General features: G+C 36.3%; 2 protein-coding genes across 2 annotated transcripts in view; both read left to right on the top strand.

Moving 5' to 3' along the window:
* The window catches only part of gfra4a (GDNF family receptor alpha 4a), a 404,626-nt gene that overhangs the window by 157,297 nt on the left and 226,483 nt on the right, over positions 1–20,846 (top strand). The window lies entirely within an intron of this gene.
* Positions 1–20,846, top strand: part of LOC141325753 (protein NLRC3-like) — a 156,529-nt gene that overhangs the window by 86,888 nt on the left and 48,795 nt on the right. Inside the window, exons 3-5 of the mRNA XM_073834493.1 lie at positions 11,540–11,713; positions 14,141–14,314; positions 17,435–17,481. Of these exons, the coding sequence (XP_073690594.1) occupies positions 11,540–11,713; positions 14,141–14,314; positions 17,435–17,481 (395 nt within the window). The remainder of the gene's footprint in view (positions 1–11,539; positions 11,714–14,140; positions 14,315–17,434; positions 17,482–20,846) is intronic.

Genomic DNA, 20,846 nt, shown 5'->3' with positions numbered 1-20,846 from the left:
GTTCGTCTCCATGTATTCTCGTTGAAAGCAATCTTTACGCGGTGAAGGAAATGCTTAGGGTTTTGAATAAATTCGCTCAAACAGCTGAATTCAGGTCTTGATGTGTTCTAATGGGTATTTAAAATTAAATGGCTGGAATATTGTAATTTTAAAGGCGTTATTTATATGCATTTTCCACCGAAGTCAAAGTGAAAGTGTGGGTCACAGCTTGGTAACATGTTCGTTAGTGAAACCTATTGAATAGCTCATTTGCAGCTAATGTTGTTCTTTAAAATATTCTTGTATATTTATTGTGTTGGATCGCTGGAGTGTTTTTATTTAAATGCTTTTAAAAGACGTGCAGTCATGTATAATTCTCAGTCGGGTAACGTTAAAGCACTGTCTTCAGCAAATGTGTGTTATACAGACGAGCTTCACGGCTCGGAGCTAACTTAACTTTGAAATAAAACAGATCACAAAAGGCTAATGGGTATTTACAAATAAATCGCTGAAATATATTAATTTTAAAGGCGTTCTAATTCGTGCAAATTATTTTGTTTATGAGCACATACAGAGAGAGTTCGTGCTGACGGCTTGTATACTCGCTGAAGGGTGCAAGCTTTTCTTTTACAAGAACTGCTCACAAACCACTGAATTTAGCTGTTGATGTGTTGTAATGGGTATTTAGAGTTAAATCGCTGTAATATTTAAATTTTAAAAAGCGGTATTTATTTGTATTTCCACCGATTTCAGAGTGACTGTAAGTAAGAGGTTTGAGTCCCGCCTCTTCAGTCGAGAGGTATTGCGCCTCTAGATAGCGCATTTTTTCTCAGCCCATTGAAATCCTATAGAAATTTTTAATGTAAAAAAATTAATATTAAATCAACTGTAAGTCTGATCATTCCAAAAAGATATAGCAACACTTTCGTGACCAGGGCCCAGGGCTCCGCCGAGTTTGGGGCTTGTAGCCTTAAAGCTCTAGGAGGAGTAGCGTATAGAATTTTAGTCTCAGAAGAAGTTTAATAATAATAATAATAATAATAATAATAATAAGTTTAAATAGCATAACAATATGTTGGCTTCTCCAAGCCAACATAATAATAAGTTTAAATAGCATAACAATATGTTGGCTTCTCCAAGCCAACATAATAATAATAATAAGTTTAAATAGCATAACAATATGTTGGCTTCTCCAAGCCAACATAATAAGTTTAAATAGAATATCAGTAAGTTGGCTTTCTCAAGCCAACTTAATTAATGTCCCATAAATCCTGGTTTAAAGCACTTAATTTAAGACATTTTCAGATTTTCTGTGACCTAATCTGATCTGTGGTTAATAAGTGTAAACAAAACATTACCTAACTTTTACATATGAGTTAAACACGTTAATTATGGTGTCAGTGAATAATGAACTCACTATTTGCATACAGCCTATTAATGTATTAACTACAGTTTATAAACTGTTAATGAACTATAATAGTTTTGAAATGATTTGAAAGTGGTTTGTTCTTATATTCTTATTATAAAGTGTTATTCGGTACAAACATGAACTCCAGATTATAAACTATTAGGGATGTGATGAGGCCTCATGAGATCTGACTAGTCTCATGAAAACGTGATGATATCCTTATAGAGTTTAATTAGAGCTGCACGATTAATCATTTATAGATCGAAATCTCTATTTAAACACCCAAGCAATCTTATTCCTGAATGGCAATGATTCAGCTGTGTCTATTACGACTGTTTCAGACGCTCCACTGACGCTTACCATGAGAAACAGGTGTTAAAGACATTCAGATCTGCATTCATGCTGCTGCTGATCCAGAAAGAGCAACACAAACAGTCTGTTTGACCACATAATCATCATTATTTCTTGTTACAGACATTTACGTAACAAGTACTGGGATAAAAGTTTATAGTTTGGGTATAAACACTCGTTGTCTACAGTAGCGATCAAAACTAAAGTATCTTGACATGTTTGTATTATAACATTTACCCTCTTCCAACAGGAGATGGCCACAACTGCACATTTAAAAAAGTGTTCATCATTGAATCATTCATTCAGATGATTCTAAAAGTGAAAAAAAAAAAAAACTCTTAATTGAGACTCTGACTCCTTTTTTTTTATTTAGTTTGAATATACAGTACTGTGCAAAAGTTTTAGGCCACTAGGATTTTCACCAAAACAAAAAAGGTTTTAAGTGAGTTATTTCTATCTTTTGCTGTAGTGTGTCTGTAGGAAATATCAGTTTGCATATCCAAACATTTATTTTGCCATTAATTGTACAAATCCAGAGAGATTTTAGTTTGCACAAGGAGTCTGACAACAGCCAGTGCTCCACACAGAGATCTGATCTCATCCTCATCCAGTCTGTCTGGAATCACATGAAGAAACACAACAAACGGTGACAGACTAAACCCAGAAGAACTGTGGCAACATCTCCAAGATGCTTCAAGACACCTACCTGCAAAGCTACCTGAAAAACTATGCACAAGTACACCTATAGGGCTAAAGCTACTTTAAACTCAAAGGATGGTCGCACCAAATGTTGATTTAATTTAGTTAATAGAAGTTAATTGATGAAGAAAATCTATTTGACATTATTTTTGACAGCATCCTCATTTTTACACAAGAGGCTATAACTTTTAACAGTACTGTAACTTTGCAGATAGGTCTCTTGATGCATCTTGAAGACTTTGCCACAGTTCTTCTGGGTTTAGTCTGTCTCCGTTTGTTGTGTTTCTTCATGTGATTCCAGACAGACTGGATGATGACTGGATGAGCAAACTGCTTCAAAACAGCATCCCATGAACCTTGAGGTTCATAAACATTCCCTCATATCTCTTATTATGAGGACAAACAGGCCATGAAACCACACAGTCATAAGATTAAACAACAATGGAAAAATATGTATAAAAAACAACAATAATATAACATAATATAAATGACTAATCAATTAATGAATCAATGAAATGGACATATAAATGACTATAATGATTATTATAAGTTATGATTAAATGGAATAATTACATGATAAATGATTGTAAATGAATGAAGGATATGGAAAAGAAAGTAAAACACAACACAAATGTATGGTTGCTCTCTTGAAGCAACACACACACAGTTTGCATTTGAGGATCCTCAGATTCTTCGTCTTGTAGGATAAGTGTCTCGTCACTAGGGCTGGTCCGAATACCATTTTTTGAGCTTTGAAGCTTCGGTAGTAATCAACATCGAATATTCCAAGGTTCGGTGGGAGGGGCTGAACATATTCTTCTCTCTAATAAAGGCAGGAATCTCTGTATGCGGCGCGCCTCACGCAGGCAGAGCTTATATGCTTCATGAACGGACACCGCGCTAGTGATACAAAACACACAGGTCTGTTAAGTGCAATACTTTTAATAAGATAGCCTAACATTTTTTAACAAACAAATCACTCCCAAATCAGATAAATTAGCACAGTAATTACTGGCACCGTAAAAAGTAGGCTATTTAAATAAAAGAAGAACGGAAAAAATGGTGCGGTGTTTATATATAAATAAATGATTAATATCTAAATTATTTATTAGTAATAATATATACATTATATTAGGGATGGGCGATATGGCCTAAATTCCATATTGCGATATACATTGCAGCCTCTTGCGATAACGATATATATTGCGATATGTAAATTATAATAGAACCATTTCAGAACAGGTTACATAGACCCTTAGGAAAGCCAAACTGCTATTTTTATTTTTATTTTTTATTTTTCTTAAGAAATAAAGAAACGTTGCATGTCGTTTTAAGAACATTTATTGTGCAAAAGCAAAACTGTAATTAAACAACACAGTGTTGCAGACAAATAAACTAAATGTAGTGGTGGAACAGATTAGTCGTGTTACCTCTCTTAGCTGGAACTTTTGCCCCACACACTCTACAGAGTATATTTAGCTGCTGCTCGTCGGACAGCTTAAAGCCAAACCTACTATAGGGGCCAAAATAGAACTTTATTCAAATAAAAGTAAATAGTAAATGCATAAATAAATTGTATTATTTATAAATTACAATTGTAGCTCTACAGCAAAAAATACAAACTAAAATTACACTTTAAATAAAACAATTAAAAATGTGAAATCTTAATAAAATAAACAATAATAAACTGAAATAAAATCAACACTGTCATCTGCTGGAGCTTTCCAAAGTTCAAAATTTACAAAGGCACACTTCTGCTTTGTCGTAAATGAGCTCTTCATATGATAAAGCCTTTGCTATTTGACAATAAAGCAGACAATGGTTATGATGTCCACATATTTTAGTTGAGGAAATGATAGGAAAGATTATGTGGATATTTTAATTAAATGTTTGGTCAATTTTAAACAAGGAATTCGATCATCATGTAAGTGTAACAACTGCATTTACCAGGCCTTTGGTACCCTTTTCAGGCATTTCTATTAAAATTGTAATGTAAACTGTTAATTTTGTATTAGATTATGTATTTTAACACTGTTATTTAATGACACTATATGGTCATTATTAATCAATAATCATAATTCCCATAATTGTTTTAATATAATGCATTTTAAGTAATTTTGTTTACTTAGATCTGCCGGTATTCATATTAAAGGGATAGTTCACCCAAAAAAAAATAATAATTGATGTTTATCTGCTTACCCCCAATGCATCCAAGATGTAGGTGACTTTGTTTCCTCAGAAAAAAAGTACACCTATAGGGCTAAAGCTACTTTAAACTCAAAGGATGGTCACACCAAATGTTGATTTAATTTAGTTAATAGAAGTTAATTGATGAAGAAAATCTATTTGACATTATTTTTGACAGCATCCTCATTTTTACACAAGAGGCTATAACTTTTAACAGAACTGTAGCTTTGCAGATAGGTCTCTTGATGCATCTTGGAGACTTTGCCACAGTTCTTCTGGATTTAGTCTGTCTCCGTTTGTTGTGTTTCTTCATGTGATTCCAGACAGACTGGATGATGACTGGATGACCAAACTGCTTCAAAACATTCGAATTCGATCATCATGTAAGTGTAACAACTGCATTTACCAGGCCTTTGGTACCCTTTTCAGGCATTTCTATTAAAATTGTAATGTAAACTGTTAATTTTGTATTAGATTATGTATTTTAACACTGTTATTTAATGACACTATATGGTCATTATTAATCAATAATCATAATAATAATTGATGTTTATCTGCTTACCCCCAATGCATCCAAGATGTAGGTGACTTTGTTTCCTCAGAAAAAAAAACAAAAAAAGATTTTTAATGAAAACCGGTGCAGTCTGCCAGCCTTATCATGGTTGTGGATGGGCACCAGACCTTTAAAAGTAAACAAAAACATGCACAGACAAATCCAAATTACACCCTGCGGCTCGTGACGATACATTGATGTCTTAAGACACGAAACGATCGGTTTTTGCGAGAAACTGAACAGTATTTATATCATATTTTTTACCTTTGATACACAGCCACGTCCATCTGTCCTGAGCACGAGTTTGGTATCAGTCACGTCACATGTGTAGCGCTTCTGGCGTAGAATACGCAAACGCCGGAACCCATCTGTCGCATGAATACGACACTCATTGTTTCCACACTGCACAGAGATTGTGGGTATAGCGGCTATACAAAATGGTAATTACTTGAGCGTATCCTGGTTATTTGAACCGATTTAAAGCTAAAAGATTACGTTTGCTTGCGCAAACTCATCCGGGACTTTTCACTGATTTCCCCTTAATGGCGTTTGCGTATTCTACGTGACTGATGCCAAACTCGTGCTCATGACAGATGGACGTGGCTGTGTATCAAAGGTAAAAAATGATATAAATACTGTTCAGTTTCTCACAAAAACCGATCGTTTCGTGTCTTAGGACATCAATGTATCATCACAAGCCGCAGGGTGTAATTTGGATTTGTCTGTGCATGTTTTTGTTTACTTTTAAAGGTCTGGTGCCCATCCACACCCATGACAAGGCTGGCAGACTGCACCGGTTTTCATTAAAAATCTTTGTTTGTGTTTTTCCGAGGAAAAAAAGTCACCTACATCTGGGATGCATTGGGGGTAAGCAGATAAACATCAAATTTTCATTTTTGGGTGAACTAACCCTTAAAGAAAGATGCGTAAGTCGTGAAATTATTACGGACATTAAAACAAATTATTAATGTCGACAGAATAATATGAAGTTTCACTGGATTATGAAAGTACCTGAAAGTGATGCACGGGGTTTCATCTTGGGTAGGGATGGGAATCGAAACCAGTGTTTCAATTCTATCGAATCATTTGCAAAATTAACTATGAAATGAACAAACAGTTCTCAACCTAGCAGCGGCAGCAGCAGTAACAATGTTAGCATGTCCTCGGCTCATAAAACATAAAAGGTGAGGGCGCGTGGTGGCGCAGATGCTGCGCGTCACTACGTGTGCTTACAAGCCTGCGTTCAACGTAAAATGCAGTATATACATTTATTCCATGGAATGTCTGGATACTGGATTCTGATTGGCTGGCAGGTGTGCAGTAAAACCGTTTAATGCACAGGTAGTTCCAAGTCAGTTTAATCACCGTTCTATATTAATGCGCTGCTTTAATTGATGCACGCAAACGCACAGAGAGAGAGAGACAGAGAGAGAGAGAGAGAGAGAGAGCCCGCCCACCCGCCACACACACACACACACACACACACACACACACACACACACACACACACACACACTCTCACACACACACACACACACACACACACACACACACACACACACACACACACGTTGGGTTTACATGTTTTATGGGGACATTCCATAGGCGTAATGGTTTTTATACTGTACAAACCATACTTTCTATCGCCCTAACCCTACCCTACACCTAAACCTAGCCCTCACAGGAGATTGTGCACACTTTTACTTCCTCAAAAAAACTCATTGTGCATGATTTATAAGCCTGTTTCCTCATGGGGACCTGAGAAATGTCCCCATTGGTCCCCACAACGTGATGAATACCAGGTACACACACACACACACACACACACATCACATTGAATTTTAAATTGTTCATAGAATTCTAATGTGTTCATTATTTGTCCTGCTTTTTAAAAATGTATATACATGCATGTTTCTGTTGCATACATATCTGTTTTACGTTCAATGTAAACACTCTGCTTTGGCAATACACTGTAATAATTGTCATGCCAATAAAGCACATATTGAATATTCATCAGCAACGGGGCGGTAAAGATGCTGTTTTTGAATGAATTGTTGTTTGTAGAGAGAGACCCACAGCATGCAGGCAGGTAACGTTACGCACACACACAACTGTCATCTCTCTTGTCTTCACACTCTCTCTTGGTCGATCGATAATCTACTGAAACAAATGCTATATTTCATTCAAATAAATGTGATCTTAGCGGACTATTTAATCTCTGAGTCTGATTTGAAGCGGGCAGAATGCTAGAGCTGCGTGTCATAACTGACGAAAATAACCGTCTTTTTTATCCATTCAGTCAAATTTTGCGCTGCAAATATCAACCCTAGTTTTAATTTGTCTATAACCATGGAATAAGCGGGATAATCAACGGCTTGCCGTGCGTTAAAGGATTTAAAATGCACTTCGCGGAGGCAATCACCCTCCGCTTCGTTTAAAATCCTTTAACGCACAGCAAACCGTTGATTATCCCTTACTTATATTATTATATTTTTGTTTATTTGTGTATGTATATTATTAATATTAATGTATTATTATAATATATAAACTCCACCGGGAGTTGGTGCCCTACTCAGACTGCGTACTCTGCGTATAGGTTGCGGCGGTACTGGTTGCACCAGTCTTTTTCAAGAGCTCCTCTGTTTCGCTGTCACTTTCAGCCATGTTTATTCAAGATAATAGGTGCGTTTGACTTCATGCGGCGCCGCCAGAAATCGGCTGCCGCCTTACAAAACAATGCATTCTGGTAAGATCATTTGTCCGACTTTGATCGGCGCTGCAGCCGCCTTTCGATCACGTGTGCCATCAAAGTACTGTGAGAGCAAAACGAGAGCAGTCGCAGAGGTCAGGTGCTGCAGCTGCTTAAAATCTGCTGCGAAAGCCTTGAAGACGACACACTTTATTCTCATTGGTCAGATTATGTGACGACAATCATGACGTGTGCTGCGTGTTTTTTCTTAAAAAACTTCCTGTATGTAATCAATTTTTATATCGAATATCTGATATTCAAACAAAACAATAATGATGAAAATGAAGATTAGGCGATATGGTAAATATATATTCTTATTATATAAGAGTTAAAGTAAAAAAAAAAAAAAAAGGACAACCAGAGGCCGTTTTTTAATGGATGTTGTGAGAGGCTTCACTACACTGAATAAACTGCTTCTAAAAATTGAACAAATGTCCTATAGCTAACTACAAAACCAAGATACAAATAATAAACGTCATATTGCATTACATTAAAGTAACTCACATACTTGATATGATTAAAAAAAAGCAAAACAAAATAACTTTTTTCTTTTATTTATTTATCTTATTTAGTTTCATTTCTTTTTATTCTTTATTCCTTTTTTTGTGTATGTTTGAAGTACAGTTTCATCCTCTATAAGTGTCCTACTTGACGGCCGTCTCTTTACTCCTCCCCTGACTGCGAGCGGCTGCTAGTGTAGTGCATCTTGAACACACCTGGCTGGCGGCTGCAGCTCGTTGCTCTAAATTTTGCGTGTAGATTGCGTCATCAAACATGCATTATCCAATAGTGCAATAGAAATAGAATCTCTATCGTAGGCCAATTTTGTATCGTTTATATCGTCCATTACTACATTATATATAACCTTTGTGTGTATAAGCCTATATAAAATACATAGCCTATGTATATTATTTTGCAACCCAAAATAAATGAGGCCTAAACATTTTTAACAAACGTGCGTGTTTATTTAAGCACTTCAGTCAGTGAACAATCAGCCTGTAAAACGCTAACATAAATCAAATAAATAATACATTTAAATATTAATCTAGCCTAAATAAGAATGTTAAATCGGCTCTTAAACAAACATTCGTTGCAATCATTACTAAAACCTCGCCCGGACCTTCTCCGACATCTCATCAGAATTACTGGCCCGAGTCTGACTGGAACCGGTCTGTTTTCTCTTTCTCTTCACCATTGCACAGCTGCTGGTATTAATAGCAAAGAGATTACATTTATTTTCGTTTATTTAGGTTATAAAGTTAATTTAGAAATATATTTGGAACACTTTTTGTTTGTTAAACTTTTTGTTTTTTAATGTAACGACCAAGTCATCACGATTTCAATTTAAACCCATAGATATAAGCACGCTTTGCAGAAAGCACCAGCACTATGTGAAACTTCATTTTTGCTCATAAAGGTAGACTAATATATCATCCGAAACTGTAAAAAAATAATTTAAATAATTCAAATCGAAAACAAAACTCTTCCATTAGCTATAGGCCTAATGCATATGCATTTAGGTATTAAAGCCGCGTCCATATTAAAGGAGCAAATGACATCAAGGTCGTCCACTTCATCTTTTTGTGAAATACTACTTTTATTAAAAAATAATTCACATATCTCCTTACTTTTCCCCGACACATTCATGGTAATTATTTTTGCTGGGGCTTTGCGGTCAGCTTTAGGCTACTGTGTGCATTTAAATGCAGAGGCGCGGTTGTCATTACGACAGTCACAGCCCTAGTTTTGCTTCAACCATTCAAGTGCATGAGCCCGACTGTACTTTACAGTGTCTCTCAAATATTACTCAATTTCTCTCTCTCTTTTTTTTTTTTTTTTTTTTTTGCTGTTTCTGTATTAGTGGTGCAGCAGTCTGTTCTTCTTCATTCATATTTAAGCACGAATGAGAACCTTTCGCGGGAGATGCAAGGTGTATGGAAAAAAATACACCAATATTCGAATCTCAAAATTTAAATTCGAATGCCAACCCACCGAACGAATATTCGAATAATCGAATATTCTGGTCCAGCCCTACTCGTCACACCCCTATAAACTATATAACCTATCTGATAAATTGACATTAATATGGCTGTTTGTTTTGTTCTCATCATAGACTGTGTGGATGTAAACTCACTGCTCAGTCCTGTGAGAGTTTGTCTTCAGCTCTACAGTCCTCAAACTGCCCCCTGAGAGATATGGACCTGACTAACAATGACCTGCAGGATTCTGGAGTGAAGCTTCTTTCTGAAGGACTGAAGAGTCCAAACTGTCAGCTCGTCCAGTCAGACTCGAGGGTGCGCGCTAACTGTTGTATACACGAAGATTTCAGATGCAAAGCCTCTAAGTATGTCTGACATTTTTCTTCAAAATTTGCATTTCTTACTGGCTAGGTTTCTAAGTACTGTTTACTTCACTTCATATATATTAACACGATTTGGTTTCAGTTTATTGATTTCTGAATATGACCTTACATTGTAACAGCCTACACACAATTATATGGCAGTAATACCGCATACCGCGCTATTGAGCCACTCAAAATTACCGCAAGGGAAATTCCTTAACCGCGACAGCCCTACTTTCTAGTAATACTGTGTGTCTTGATCACTTTCAATTTTGAGAACGAACGATAAATTGTATGGAAAAATCTAGTGCGCACACATTTTTGCTATCTTAACATTGAAGCTTGTTCATTATCAAAATAAAATACATTTAAAGAAAAATATAAAGGTTACCATTCTTAATTTAAATAGTCTATTTAGCGTGACCTGTGCCTGACTGTGCTGTTATAGTCTTTGTGAAGGATAATGTTGTGGATAATTTGATGTGGGGGGTTTATTACGGGTATTTTAGACTGCATTAGCTATTTCTGAATGTAATAATTAAATCAAGACTCTTCATTTTTTTATTTTTGAGTAGCCTAAAGAAAACGCTGAACGGTAATGATACAGAGAAACGTATGAACAGAAACAGTAATTTAGTTTCATCAAATGAACAAACCAATTATTAGATCCTGCACTCAATTTACTTAATACAAGGGAACGAGTTAGGCCTATGTTGTGCACACGATTAAGTAAAAGGAGGAAGCGAATTATACTATTGTGTGCACGCTTTAAATTTTTCCCCTGGGGCTCCGTATAAGCCACTTCAAGTTTAAACATGTCCTTTTAATATGGTGCTGTTGTCTTATAAGTATAGTGTTTGACAAGTGAAATGTGAGGAAATTTTATTTTTCCCCCGGTTGTTATTTTAGAACATTAAACTCGCTCTACTGCTCTACCTTTGTGCTGACGTTTTGCGTCTTTTGCAGCGTCTGGAAGTACTGCCTTTTAGAATGTTCTGCGACGGGGCTTCCCAAAGGATCAGGGCCCTCGCGCACCGCGGGGGTGTCCCGTACGCCATTGAATAAAATACTGATTTCCCTATAAGTATATTTCATTAAGGATTTCTTTAAAAAAAGTTTTGTCTAGTTTAAAAATGTTGTCTCTGGCTGTTCTCGTGAACCCAGTCTCGTGTCTCGTCTTGTAGGATAAGTTTGTCGTCACACCCCTATAAACTACATAATCTATCTGATAAATTCACATTAATATGGCTGTTTGTTTTGTTCTTGTCACAGGCTGTGTTGGTGTCAACTCACTGCTCAGTCCTGTGAGAGTTTGTCGTCAGTTTTGAAATCCTCAAACTATGTTCTAAGAGAGCTGGACCTGACTAACAATGACCTGCAGGATTCTGGAGTGAAGCTTCTTTCTAAAGGACTGAAGAGTCCAAACTGTCAGCTGGAGATACTGAGGTAACTGGTTTTCCATAAAATAATTAACAAAATGCTACCACAATAAATGGCCATTGATTTTTGTCAACAATCTGCTGTCGATGCAATGCCAGAACAAGAGACAATCAACACAGTTAACTGATGCAGGCTGATCTGGATATGAGTCTTAAGAAGGCTACATAACTAGTTATTTAATTTTGAACATGCTTTTAATGGCATTTTATTATGTGTACAGTGCAGCAAAAAAAAAAAAAAAAAACACAGAAGAGCAGTATACTAATATCTCTTATAGCTAGAGCCACTGTCCCTCTGTCCTCATCGACTGAGGTGTCCCTCTCTCCAACCCCCATCACCAGCTCACAGCGCTCCTTTACTGCTCCGTTAAAGATCCACTGATTTGAACACAAATATTGTTCCCAATCAGATCTAAAATAACACAAAATTTGCTGTTGTTGGCACACTTTGCAAACAAAAACAATGCAAAAAAAAAAAGAATGAGTGAAGGAAGGCTGCTAAAGGCAGTTCAACATTGCAAACATGAATTCAAGGCTGCAGCAGGTGAATCATCATATAGCATATTTAACAGTGTTTCACACTTTAATTCTTGCAATTTTCCATTATAATGACTTGTCTTGATACTAGTAACCTATAACACATCATATTTATAATATTTTATTAAAATCGTATAAATAGTAGGTTTATAAAAAGTTAAAGTAATATAAAAGTTCTAATTTAGTTGTTACTTAGTATGTTATATAGCTGTATGCTGTAAAATATTAAATGTCTAATATTATAGGGGAGATTGGAGTAAGACTAGCCTTTTTTTTTTTTTTTTTTTTTTTACTTTTTTTTACTTGTGGTCCTCAAGATAAGTAAAAATGACGCAGAAGTACAATAAAAGTATCCATCTGATCCTAATTAAAGTAATCTTATAATTTTATATGATCCTGACTAGAGATGTTCCGATACCCTTTTTTCCTTCCCGATACCGATTCCGATACCTGGGCTCGGGGTATCGGCCGATACCGAGTACTAATCCGATACCTGTGTGTGTAATTGTATATACAGCTGTAGATAATACTAATAAATTATTTTGTGTGCTTCAGACTTATTCCTTAATATAACAAATATACAGTGATAAATACAGTGAACTAGACTATTTTTATTATATGACATACATTTGACAGTAATATTTTTTCATAGAGTTAGTATTACTAATCTGGTTTTCTGACGTACATCAGCCCTCTTTATAACAGAGAATTTTGGCCAGAATTTGAAAGATTCTCACTAAATCTCGCAGCAGTAACAGTGTTGCAAAATCAACGTTGGCTCCCGAATAAAGCTGTTCGGGGTTTGTGCAAGTTTGTTTGCATTGCAGTCCAAGCTGATAAACCGTCAGCGCTGAGCAGCTCAAACGTGTTGTGTTAGTTTCACTTTCGTTTCGCGTGCCATTTTATGTTTCTCATCTGAGACAGAAATGGCAGAGCTTATGAGTTGAACAACGCGGTGGTTGCGCCAGTGTGACCGCTCACGAAAATTAGTAACACTGGCAGAAAAATGGGTCACAGTCTGGAGCCCTTTAATATTACCGCAAGTGTCCCGCGCGCTTCAGTACAAGGAGTAAACAAACCACGCGCCTGTACAATTCATTAACACAGAACCACGCATTAATTCATATTGAAACAGTCGGTTTTCGGCTTAATATAAGTCCATATCACGATTTGATTTAAGTGTAATGAACTACCTTTGATTAATGCATCAAACTTTGACAAATTCCGTGACGTTCCGCGTTAAACTGTAAATTCCATTTTGACTGGATTCCGCGATTCCGTCCGTGTTTTCCGCATCGCATATGAGACATGCCGCTGTTTTAGCGGACAAACTGCTAGCACATTTGTATGTCTTCTTCGCTGCTCTAAACAGTGGTTGCTTGTGGCAACACTGTTTTCATTCTGAGCTGCGAAGAAGAACTGGCTTCTGATTTGCTAGCGGGAATAACTTATATCTTAAGAAAATGGTATCGGATCGGTACGTGGGTTCAAGTACTCGCCGATTCCGATGCTAGATTTTTTTTGTGGTATCGGCGGCATTTCTGATACTAGTATCGGAATCGGAGCAACCCTAATCCTGACCCAAGTCGAGTCAGTGGGTAAGATGCACCATCTGGGTGTAAACTGACCATCTGACTAAATCTGATTTAAACCCATGAGAAATAAATAATTTTAAAACAGACATCTGGGAAAGTTAAAATCTTAAAATGTTCAAGTGTGGATTTCAGTGTTGTATTTACAAGCGTGACTATGTATATAATGATCAATGGTTTGGGGGAATATTTGTTTCTTCCTGATCTTTTTTGTCATCAGCTGTTTTTATTTACTAATCAGTTGAATATAAAAAGAATCAAACAAACACTAATGTGATGTGGACTGTTGTTATATGTGTCTGTAGGTTGTCTGGCTGTATGGTGACAGAGGAAGGCTGTGGTTATGTGTCTTCAGCTCTGAGTTCAAACCCCTCACACCTGAGAGAGCTGGATCTGAGCTACAATCATCCAGGAGATTCAGGAGTGAAGCTGCTTTCCGAGAAACTGAAGGATCCAAACTACTCACTGGACAAACTCAAGTATGTCAACCTGAGAAAAGATGTCGTTTTAATGAGAAAAGATGTCGTTTCAACGAGAAAAGATCTCGTTATAACGACATATCTGAGTGGGAAAAATATGTGTGTGGCAGCAATGTGTCACCGTAAGGCTGCATGTACATGGGCTACTAATATGAACTGATTTATTAGTAATAGTAGTAGTATCTTATATTTTAAATGATTTCATGAATCATTATCTTTAAACTATCACTAAACATGACTTTCATAATAAACTCTTTACTATTGCTGATCCAAATATAACAATGTCACAGAATGTTGTTTGTTTCTATAGTAACCAGGACTTCAAAGACATGCTCAGTACTGTGCATGTGCACCTGGCTGATCTAGCCAGAAAAATATACGCTTTTTATTGCTATTGGAGCACAAGGAACCATATCTATAAGGCCATTGAGTGATTTGACTTGCCTTAAAGAGACATTGTTTAAATAGCAGCAAGCTGATTGGTTGCGTACGCTACATGAACCGCTCAGCTTGTGACAATCGTATAACTGTGACATCATCAGTTACGTTAACAACCCGTCAGCCTGCGTCATCTAGAGTTTCATGGCAGAACTAGGTATTTATGGATTTGTTGTCCAGCATCATATGTCAACAATCAACTGCATAAAATATAAGATGATGTAGAGATATGAGGGTATTAAATATTATTGATAACTTATTAATAAAGTAAATGTGTTAAACTGGCAGTCCTAATAAATATACAGTACACAGTATAAGTGTAGCCAAAAGTGCTGAGAAGAGATTTGGAGATTGTGTTATTTATGTTCAAGAGAAAATCATTTGGTCAGTCTTGCGCGACTCTAAATGATGGACTTAAAGTATTTGTCTGTTTCTGTCAGAGTCCAACTGTGAAATTCAGGTGCTATATTGAGCATTTATCTACATTTGATGCAGATGTTGATTTTGTGGTCTGCTTTGAGACCCAATCTCACTGTTTCTTCAAGCTCTTGTGAAGAACAGGAATAGATTTGACTGCTGCAGAATCCTTGTTTTAGACCAGTTCAGTCCCTGAGAAACAACAACAATAAAATGACGATAATAATTAATTGAATGCATGCTTAATTTATTCAAATGTATTCTTAGAATAAATTCTGTATTGTGTATTTAAAATTTTCTGGTTATCAAATAATAGCATAAAACATTAATTAAATTTATATTCTAATTATTGAAAATTAAGCAAACTTTATTTTCTGGTAAACAAATGGGATTTACTATTAAAATTAAAACCTGGAAGAAATGTGTGAATATACAGTGCTGTGAAAAAGTGTGGACTTCCGTCCTGATTTTTTTTTTTTTTTTGCATGTTTGTCACACTTTAATGTTTCAGATTATCAAACAAGTTTAAATATTAATCAAAGATAACACAAGCAAACACAACATGCAGTTTATAAATGAAGGGTTTTTTATTCTGAAGGGAAAATAAAATTCAAACCAACATGGCCCTGTGTGAAAAAGTGTTTCCTGAGCAGTAAATCAGCATATTAGAATGATTTCTGAAGATCATGTAACACATGCCTGGAGTAATAATGCTGAATATTTAGTTTGATCACAGAAATTACATTTTAAAATATATTCAAATATATTGTATTAAAATGTATTAATTGTCAAGTTATTAACTCTATAGTTTCATAGCGACACCACTAGCAACCACCCGGAATGTGTTATCAACCACACAGCAAATACCCTAGCAACCATATTGCAGCAGCCTAGCAACTGCATAGCAACACTCTAGAAACCACCCAGAACATCTCAACTACTACATAGTAACACCCTAGCAACCACACTGAGTGCCTTAGCAACAGCATTGCAATGTTATCAGCATCAATGGAACCACCCAAGTACTAGGGATGCACCGAAATGAAAATTCTTGTCCGAAACCAAAAACCGAAAAAGAGGAAACCAAGACCGAAACACCGAAAGAATTATGTCAATTATTAGTACCATTGCATTTATGGCTATGACTGTGTACTAATTTACTAAAATCAAGGCATTGCAATTGCATAAATTAATATTAAAGTTTCAAAGAATAAATCAGTTATATTAATTTAAACAATTATTATCAATCAAGTATTATATTACTTAAATAACATACACATATATTTTACTACCTTTGTTTAATTTTGTTTAATTTTTATAACACATTATCCATCAGTTCACATTTCCAACTCTACGTGTTTCTCTTCCAGCAGGAAGCGCTGTCAGAATGGTAAACAAAGCAGCGCAAAAAAAATGACTTTGAAATGTGCAGCGCTCATATTTATTCAATGGATAGCCTTTAGAAGTTTCATCAAATTAAGAGCTTTATTTAAGTCTTTCAAAAAACAAACCTTACAAAATAGTAGGGGACTAAATTAATATCAGCATATGAAGTATAATCGTCTCTCATTGTCTCTGAGAGAATGCATGTCAGATGCTGAAAGCACTGTCAGTTTTTACTTTCACTTTCACATATTGTGCAGTTTTCACGTTGCTTGTGTGATCTCCATTGGCTCACCTCCATGTTTTAAAACATAAAATATATAGAAAAGTATATAGAAAAGGCATGTCTATAAAATGTTGTGACGTAACACCAACCTAAAGCCATTGTTTCTCACTCATTGAAAGCCACATCTGTCTGGATCTCTGCTCTCATCACTGGCTGCACACACGACTGCAGACACACCCCTCTTGAAATTTCGGCTTTACAAGTTTTGCAAATCGCTATCCGTGGGTCTTTCTCAGATATACTGAAATACGTCCACACCGCAGAAGTGTTGTTTCAGACAAGCACATGCAGGCTGCGGTTTCTGTTTGCGTCAACATACTGTTTCGGCTGTGTTGCTTCTGTGATAAAAGTCTTTCGGCCGAAAAACGTTCATTTTTGGCCGAAGATTTTCGGTTGCTGAATATTCGATGCATCACTACCAAGTACCCTGGCAACTAAATAGTGACACCCTAGCAACCACCCAGAGTACCCTAGCAACTGCATAGCAATGCCTTAGAAACCACTCAGAACACATAGCAACTGCATAGCAACCACCCAAGTACTGCATAGCAACAGTTTAATAAATGACTGAATGACTCTCTTTGTGTGTTTTCTAGTGTGGATCATGGAGGAGAATCCAGGATTACAGCAGGACCGAAGAAATGTATGTCTACACACACACACACACACACACACACATATATATATATTACACACACACAACATTATGCTGCATTACCAAGAGCAAGATGAATAAAGATCTTAATACACAACCACACATCTCACAACCAGTGCTGGAAGTGTCACATTACAAAAGTAATAATATTACAGTAAAATATTACTTTTTGCTGTAACGTGGTAGTATACCACATAACTAATACAATTTTTAGCTGGTTTATGCTGGTCCTTTGCTGGTTTATGCTGGTCCTTGACCACCAACATGACCAGCATAAACCAGCTAAAACCAGCATCCCAGCACCAAAACATACCTAACTGGCATATGCTGTTTTTTTTTTCAGCAGGGTTGTGAATTTAAAAAATCAACAGGTAAAATAGTTTTCCACATCCAGTCATATGCGGATAAATGTAAATATTCCAATAAAAACTATAGCCAGGTTCACATCCAAGGATTTTTTTGAAAAGTCATGGAATTTTAAAATGGCAATTTCCAGGCCTGGAAAAGTTTTGGAAAATTAAATTAACCCACAAAGTTTTGGAAAAGTCATGGAAATTTGTTTCACCTTCTCTGTATATTAGAATATTGCTGATAATTTTGTTTAAATTCCAGTTAACCAGCGCACAAACGGTCACGTGATCGGTCGCGCGGGGTAATCAGTCTATGGGGGTAACGGCGACTCGCAGTTTTGTATCAAATGTAAGGTCATAAAAGTTATAAATATTTAAAATAGTAAAAGAAAAGTCTTGATTATAATTTAAGAGGTCTTACAGTTGGGGACGGAAAGACGATCGCGAAAGGGTTGGATAAATCTTCAAAAAGGCAATGATGTCATTGAATAAATATGTGCACTGCATGTTTCAAAGTCAAAACGCTGCACGGATGTCTATATATGAATGTATCTGAAGGGAACAGACTGTCCTCAGAAATGTGTTGCATGTTCATTTCTTGTCTGACAAAACAGCGTTAATGCTGATTTGTGTACAGCTGTTACTAGGGAAACTAATATTTCAGCGCTCCTAAAGCACCCCCTAGTGACAAAGAATTATTTTTATTTCCATTTTTTTCCCCAGGTTTTTATGGTCAAATTATTGCAATTATCTATATCTTATATATCTTTTTTATATATATAAACATTTTTGATTAAAATTTAAACTCCTATCTGATTTTCTATTTTTTTTTTTTATTTGGGCTAGTTAAATGAATTTTCGGGCTCCCAAAATCTGATGAGTACCTGCCCAAAGGGCTACCAGAGATTTTGACATTCTGTGACCCCTGAGCCGTCAATGACTCCCTGTCACTGACACTGCGCTCCGCTTAACTTGGAACTGGATGGTTTTTTTCTCTCTCTCTCTCTCTCTCTCTCTCTCTCTCTCTGTGCGCATGCGCGAGTGTGGTGAGTGCGTGAGGTGAGGTGCATGATTGAGAGCGTGGTGAGTGCTACTTTCTTTTCCCTAACTTTGTCTATCTTATAGTGGTTATTTTCCACGTTTCTGTTTTGTCGCAAATAAGATTTTCTTACGATTAAGTTTTTTTTGAGAGGATTGTTCGGTGTTTGGCCATAGCCTCTTCTTTTTGAGGCATGGCTCTTGAACAGCTAACGAGGCGACATGGTGTTAAAATACCGGTCGGCGTGGAAGTTTCAGTTGAGGAATGTGTTCTGGCTGTAGCAGCGATAGTGGGGCATAGCTGTATAAAGTCAGCGGCAAGGATGAACAGTGCTATGGTAATTTTTTGGGGAACATTTGAGAAGGTTGATTTGATTGTCGAACGAGGGGTAGTTATCAGAGAAGAGTACTTTAATGTTTTTCCGCTTGTAAATCCTGCAAAGAGAGTTGTTCTCTCTAACGTGCCTCCGTTCATAAGTGATGAGATAATTGAGCGTGAATTACAAAGGCATGGACAAATTGTCTCGACAATCAAAAAGATACCTCTAAGTTGTAAGTCTCCTCTTCTGAAGCATGTTGTTTCTTTTCGAAGACAACTTTACATGATTCTAAAAAATGATACAGACGAGTTAAACATCGCATTGAAGTTCAAAATTGAAGGCTTCGATTATGTTATTTTTGCCACAACTGAAATGATGAAATGTTATAAATGTGGAAAACAGGGACATATAGCTCGTTTGTGTCCTGAACAGGCTGCTTCCCTGCAGAGTGATGCACATGATGGTGCACAAGCAAGTAGCGCTAAAGATAAGAGGGTTGCGGCATCGGAGATAGAAGTTGGAAATCGAGCGCATCAGAGCAATGAAGAGTTGATAGTTGAAAATACCAAAGAAAACGAGGAAATGGAAAGTGGAGAAGGAGAAAAAAGTGAGATCAAAGTTAGTGATACTATAGAAGCAGAAACTTCACAAAGCAGGGAAGCAAATGAAAATTCTGAAATAGAGTTGGATGAGGAGGGAATAGTGATGAATGAGGAAATTGATATTTTTAAAATCCCAGTGGTAAAAAGGAAAGCTGGTGAGAGTGAAAAGGGTTCTAGGTCTAAAACATTTAGAAAAAGCCAGGAAGTAGTGAAAGGAGATACAGATGAAGCATCAGAAGATTCTTCTGCTGATGATTCGTCTGTTTTTAGTTATGGAGAAGCAGAAACCCTGGAACCAGTGGAACATGTAGTAAGTGGATATAGTTTAGAAAGAGTACAGAAGTTTTTGAGTAGTACAAAAGGTAAAAGAAATGTGGTAGTAACTGACTTCTTTCCTGATCGTGAGCTTTTTATTGATTCGGCTAAAGTTCTGATGAAGCAGAGAGGTGAGGTATGTTTATCAAATCAGGATATACATCGTCTTAAAAAAATAGTGCAAAAGTTGCGTGTAGAACAATTGGGTGATGGTGGAAAGTAATTGGAGGAAGACAACCAGATGTTGCTTAGCCTGGCTGGTTTTAAGTTGGTGCTTTTTCTTAATTATTGACTTAAAAGTAACTACTATAAATTTAAATGGAGCAAGGGATATAAGGAAAAGAAGCCAGTTTTTTCAGCTGCTGCAGATAAAAAATGCTGATGTAGTATTTGCACAAGAGACACACAGTGATCATTTAAATGAAGTTGATTGGAATAAAGAATGGAATGGAACTGCAGTTTTAAGTCATAAAACGAATACAAGTGCTGGTGTTGGAATTTTTTTTGCAAAACATTTCCTTCCAATATGTTATGAGGTAGAAGAGATTGTGAGAGGCAGGCTTCTTAAGGTTATTGCAAAATATGATAATGTATCTTTTATTCTAATAAATGTGTATGCTCCTGTATTGGCAGTTGAAAGAATGGATTTTTTGGAGATCCTAATTAATGTTTTACAAGATTGTGATCCTGAATATTATCTTATCCTGGCAGGAGACTTTAACTGTACA

Source organism: Garra rufa, chromosome 2 (genome assembly GCF_049309525.1).
Source record: "Garra rufa chromosome 2, GarRuf1.0, whole genome shotgun sequence".
NCBI lineage: Eukaryota > Metazoa > Chordata > Actinopteri > Cypriniformes > Cyprinidae > Garra > Garra rufa.
Note: the sequence above shows the minus strand (reverse complement) of the source record. Positions and strands in the feature narration are given on the sequence as shown.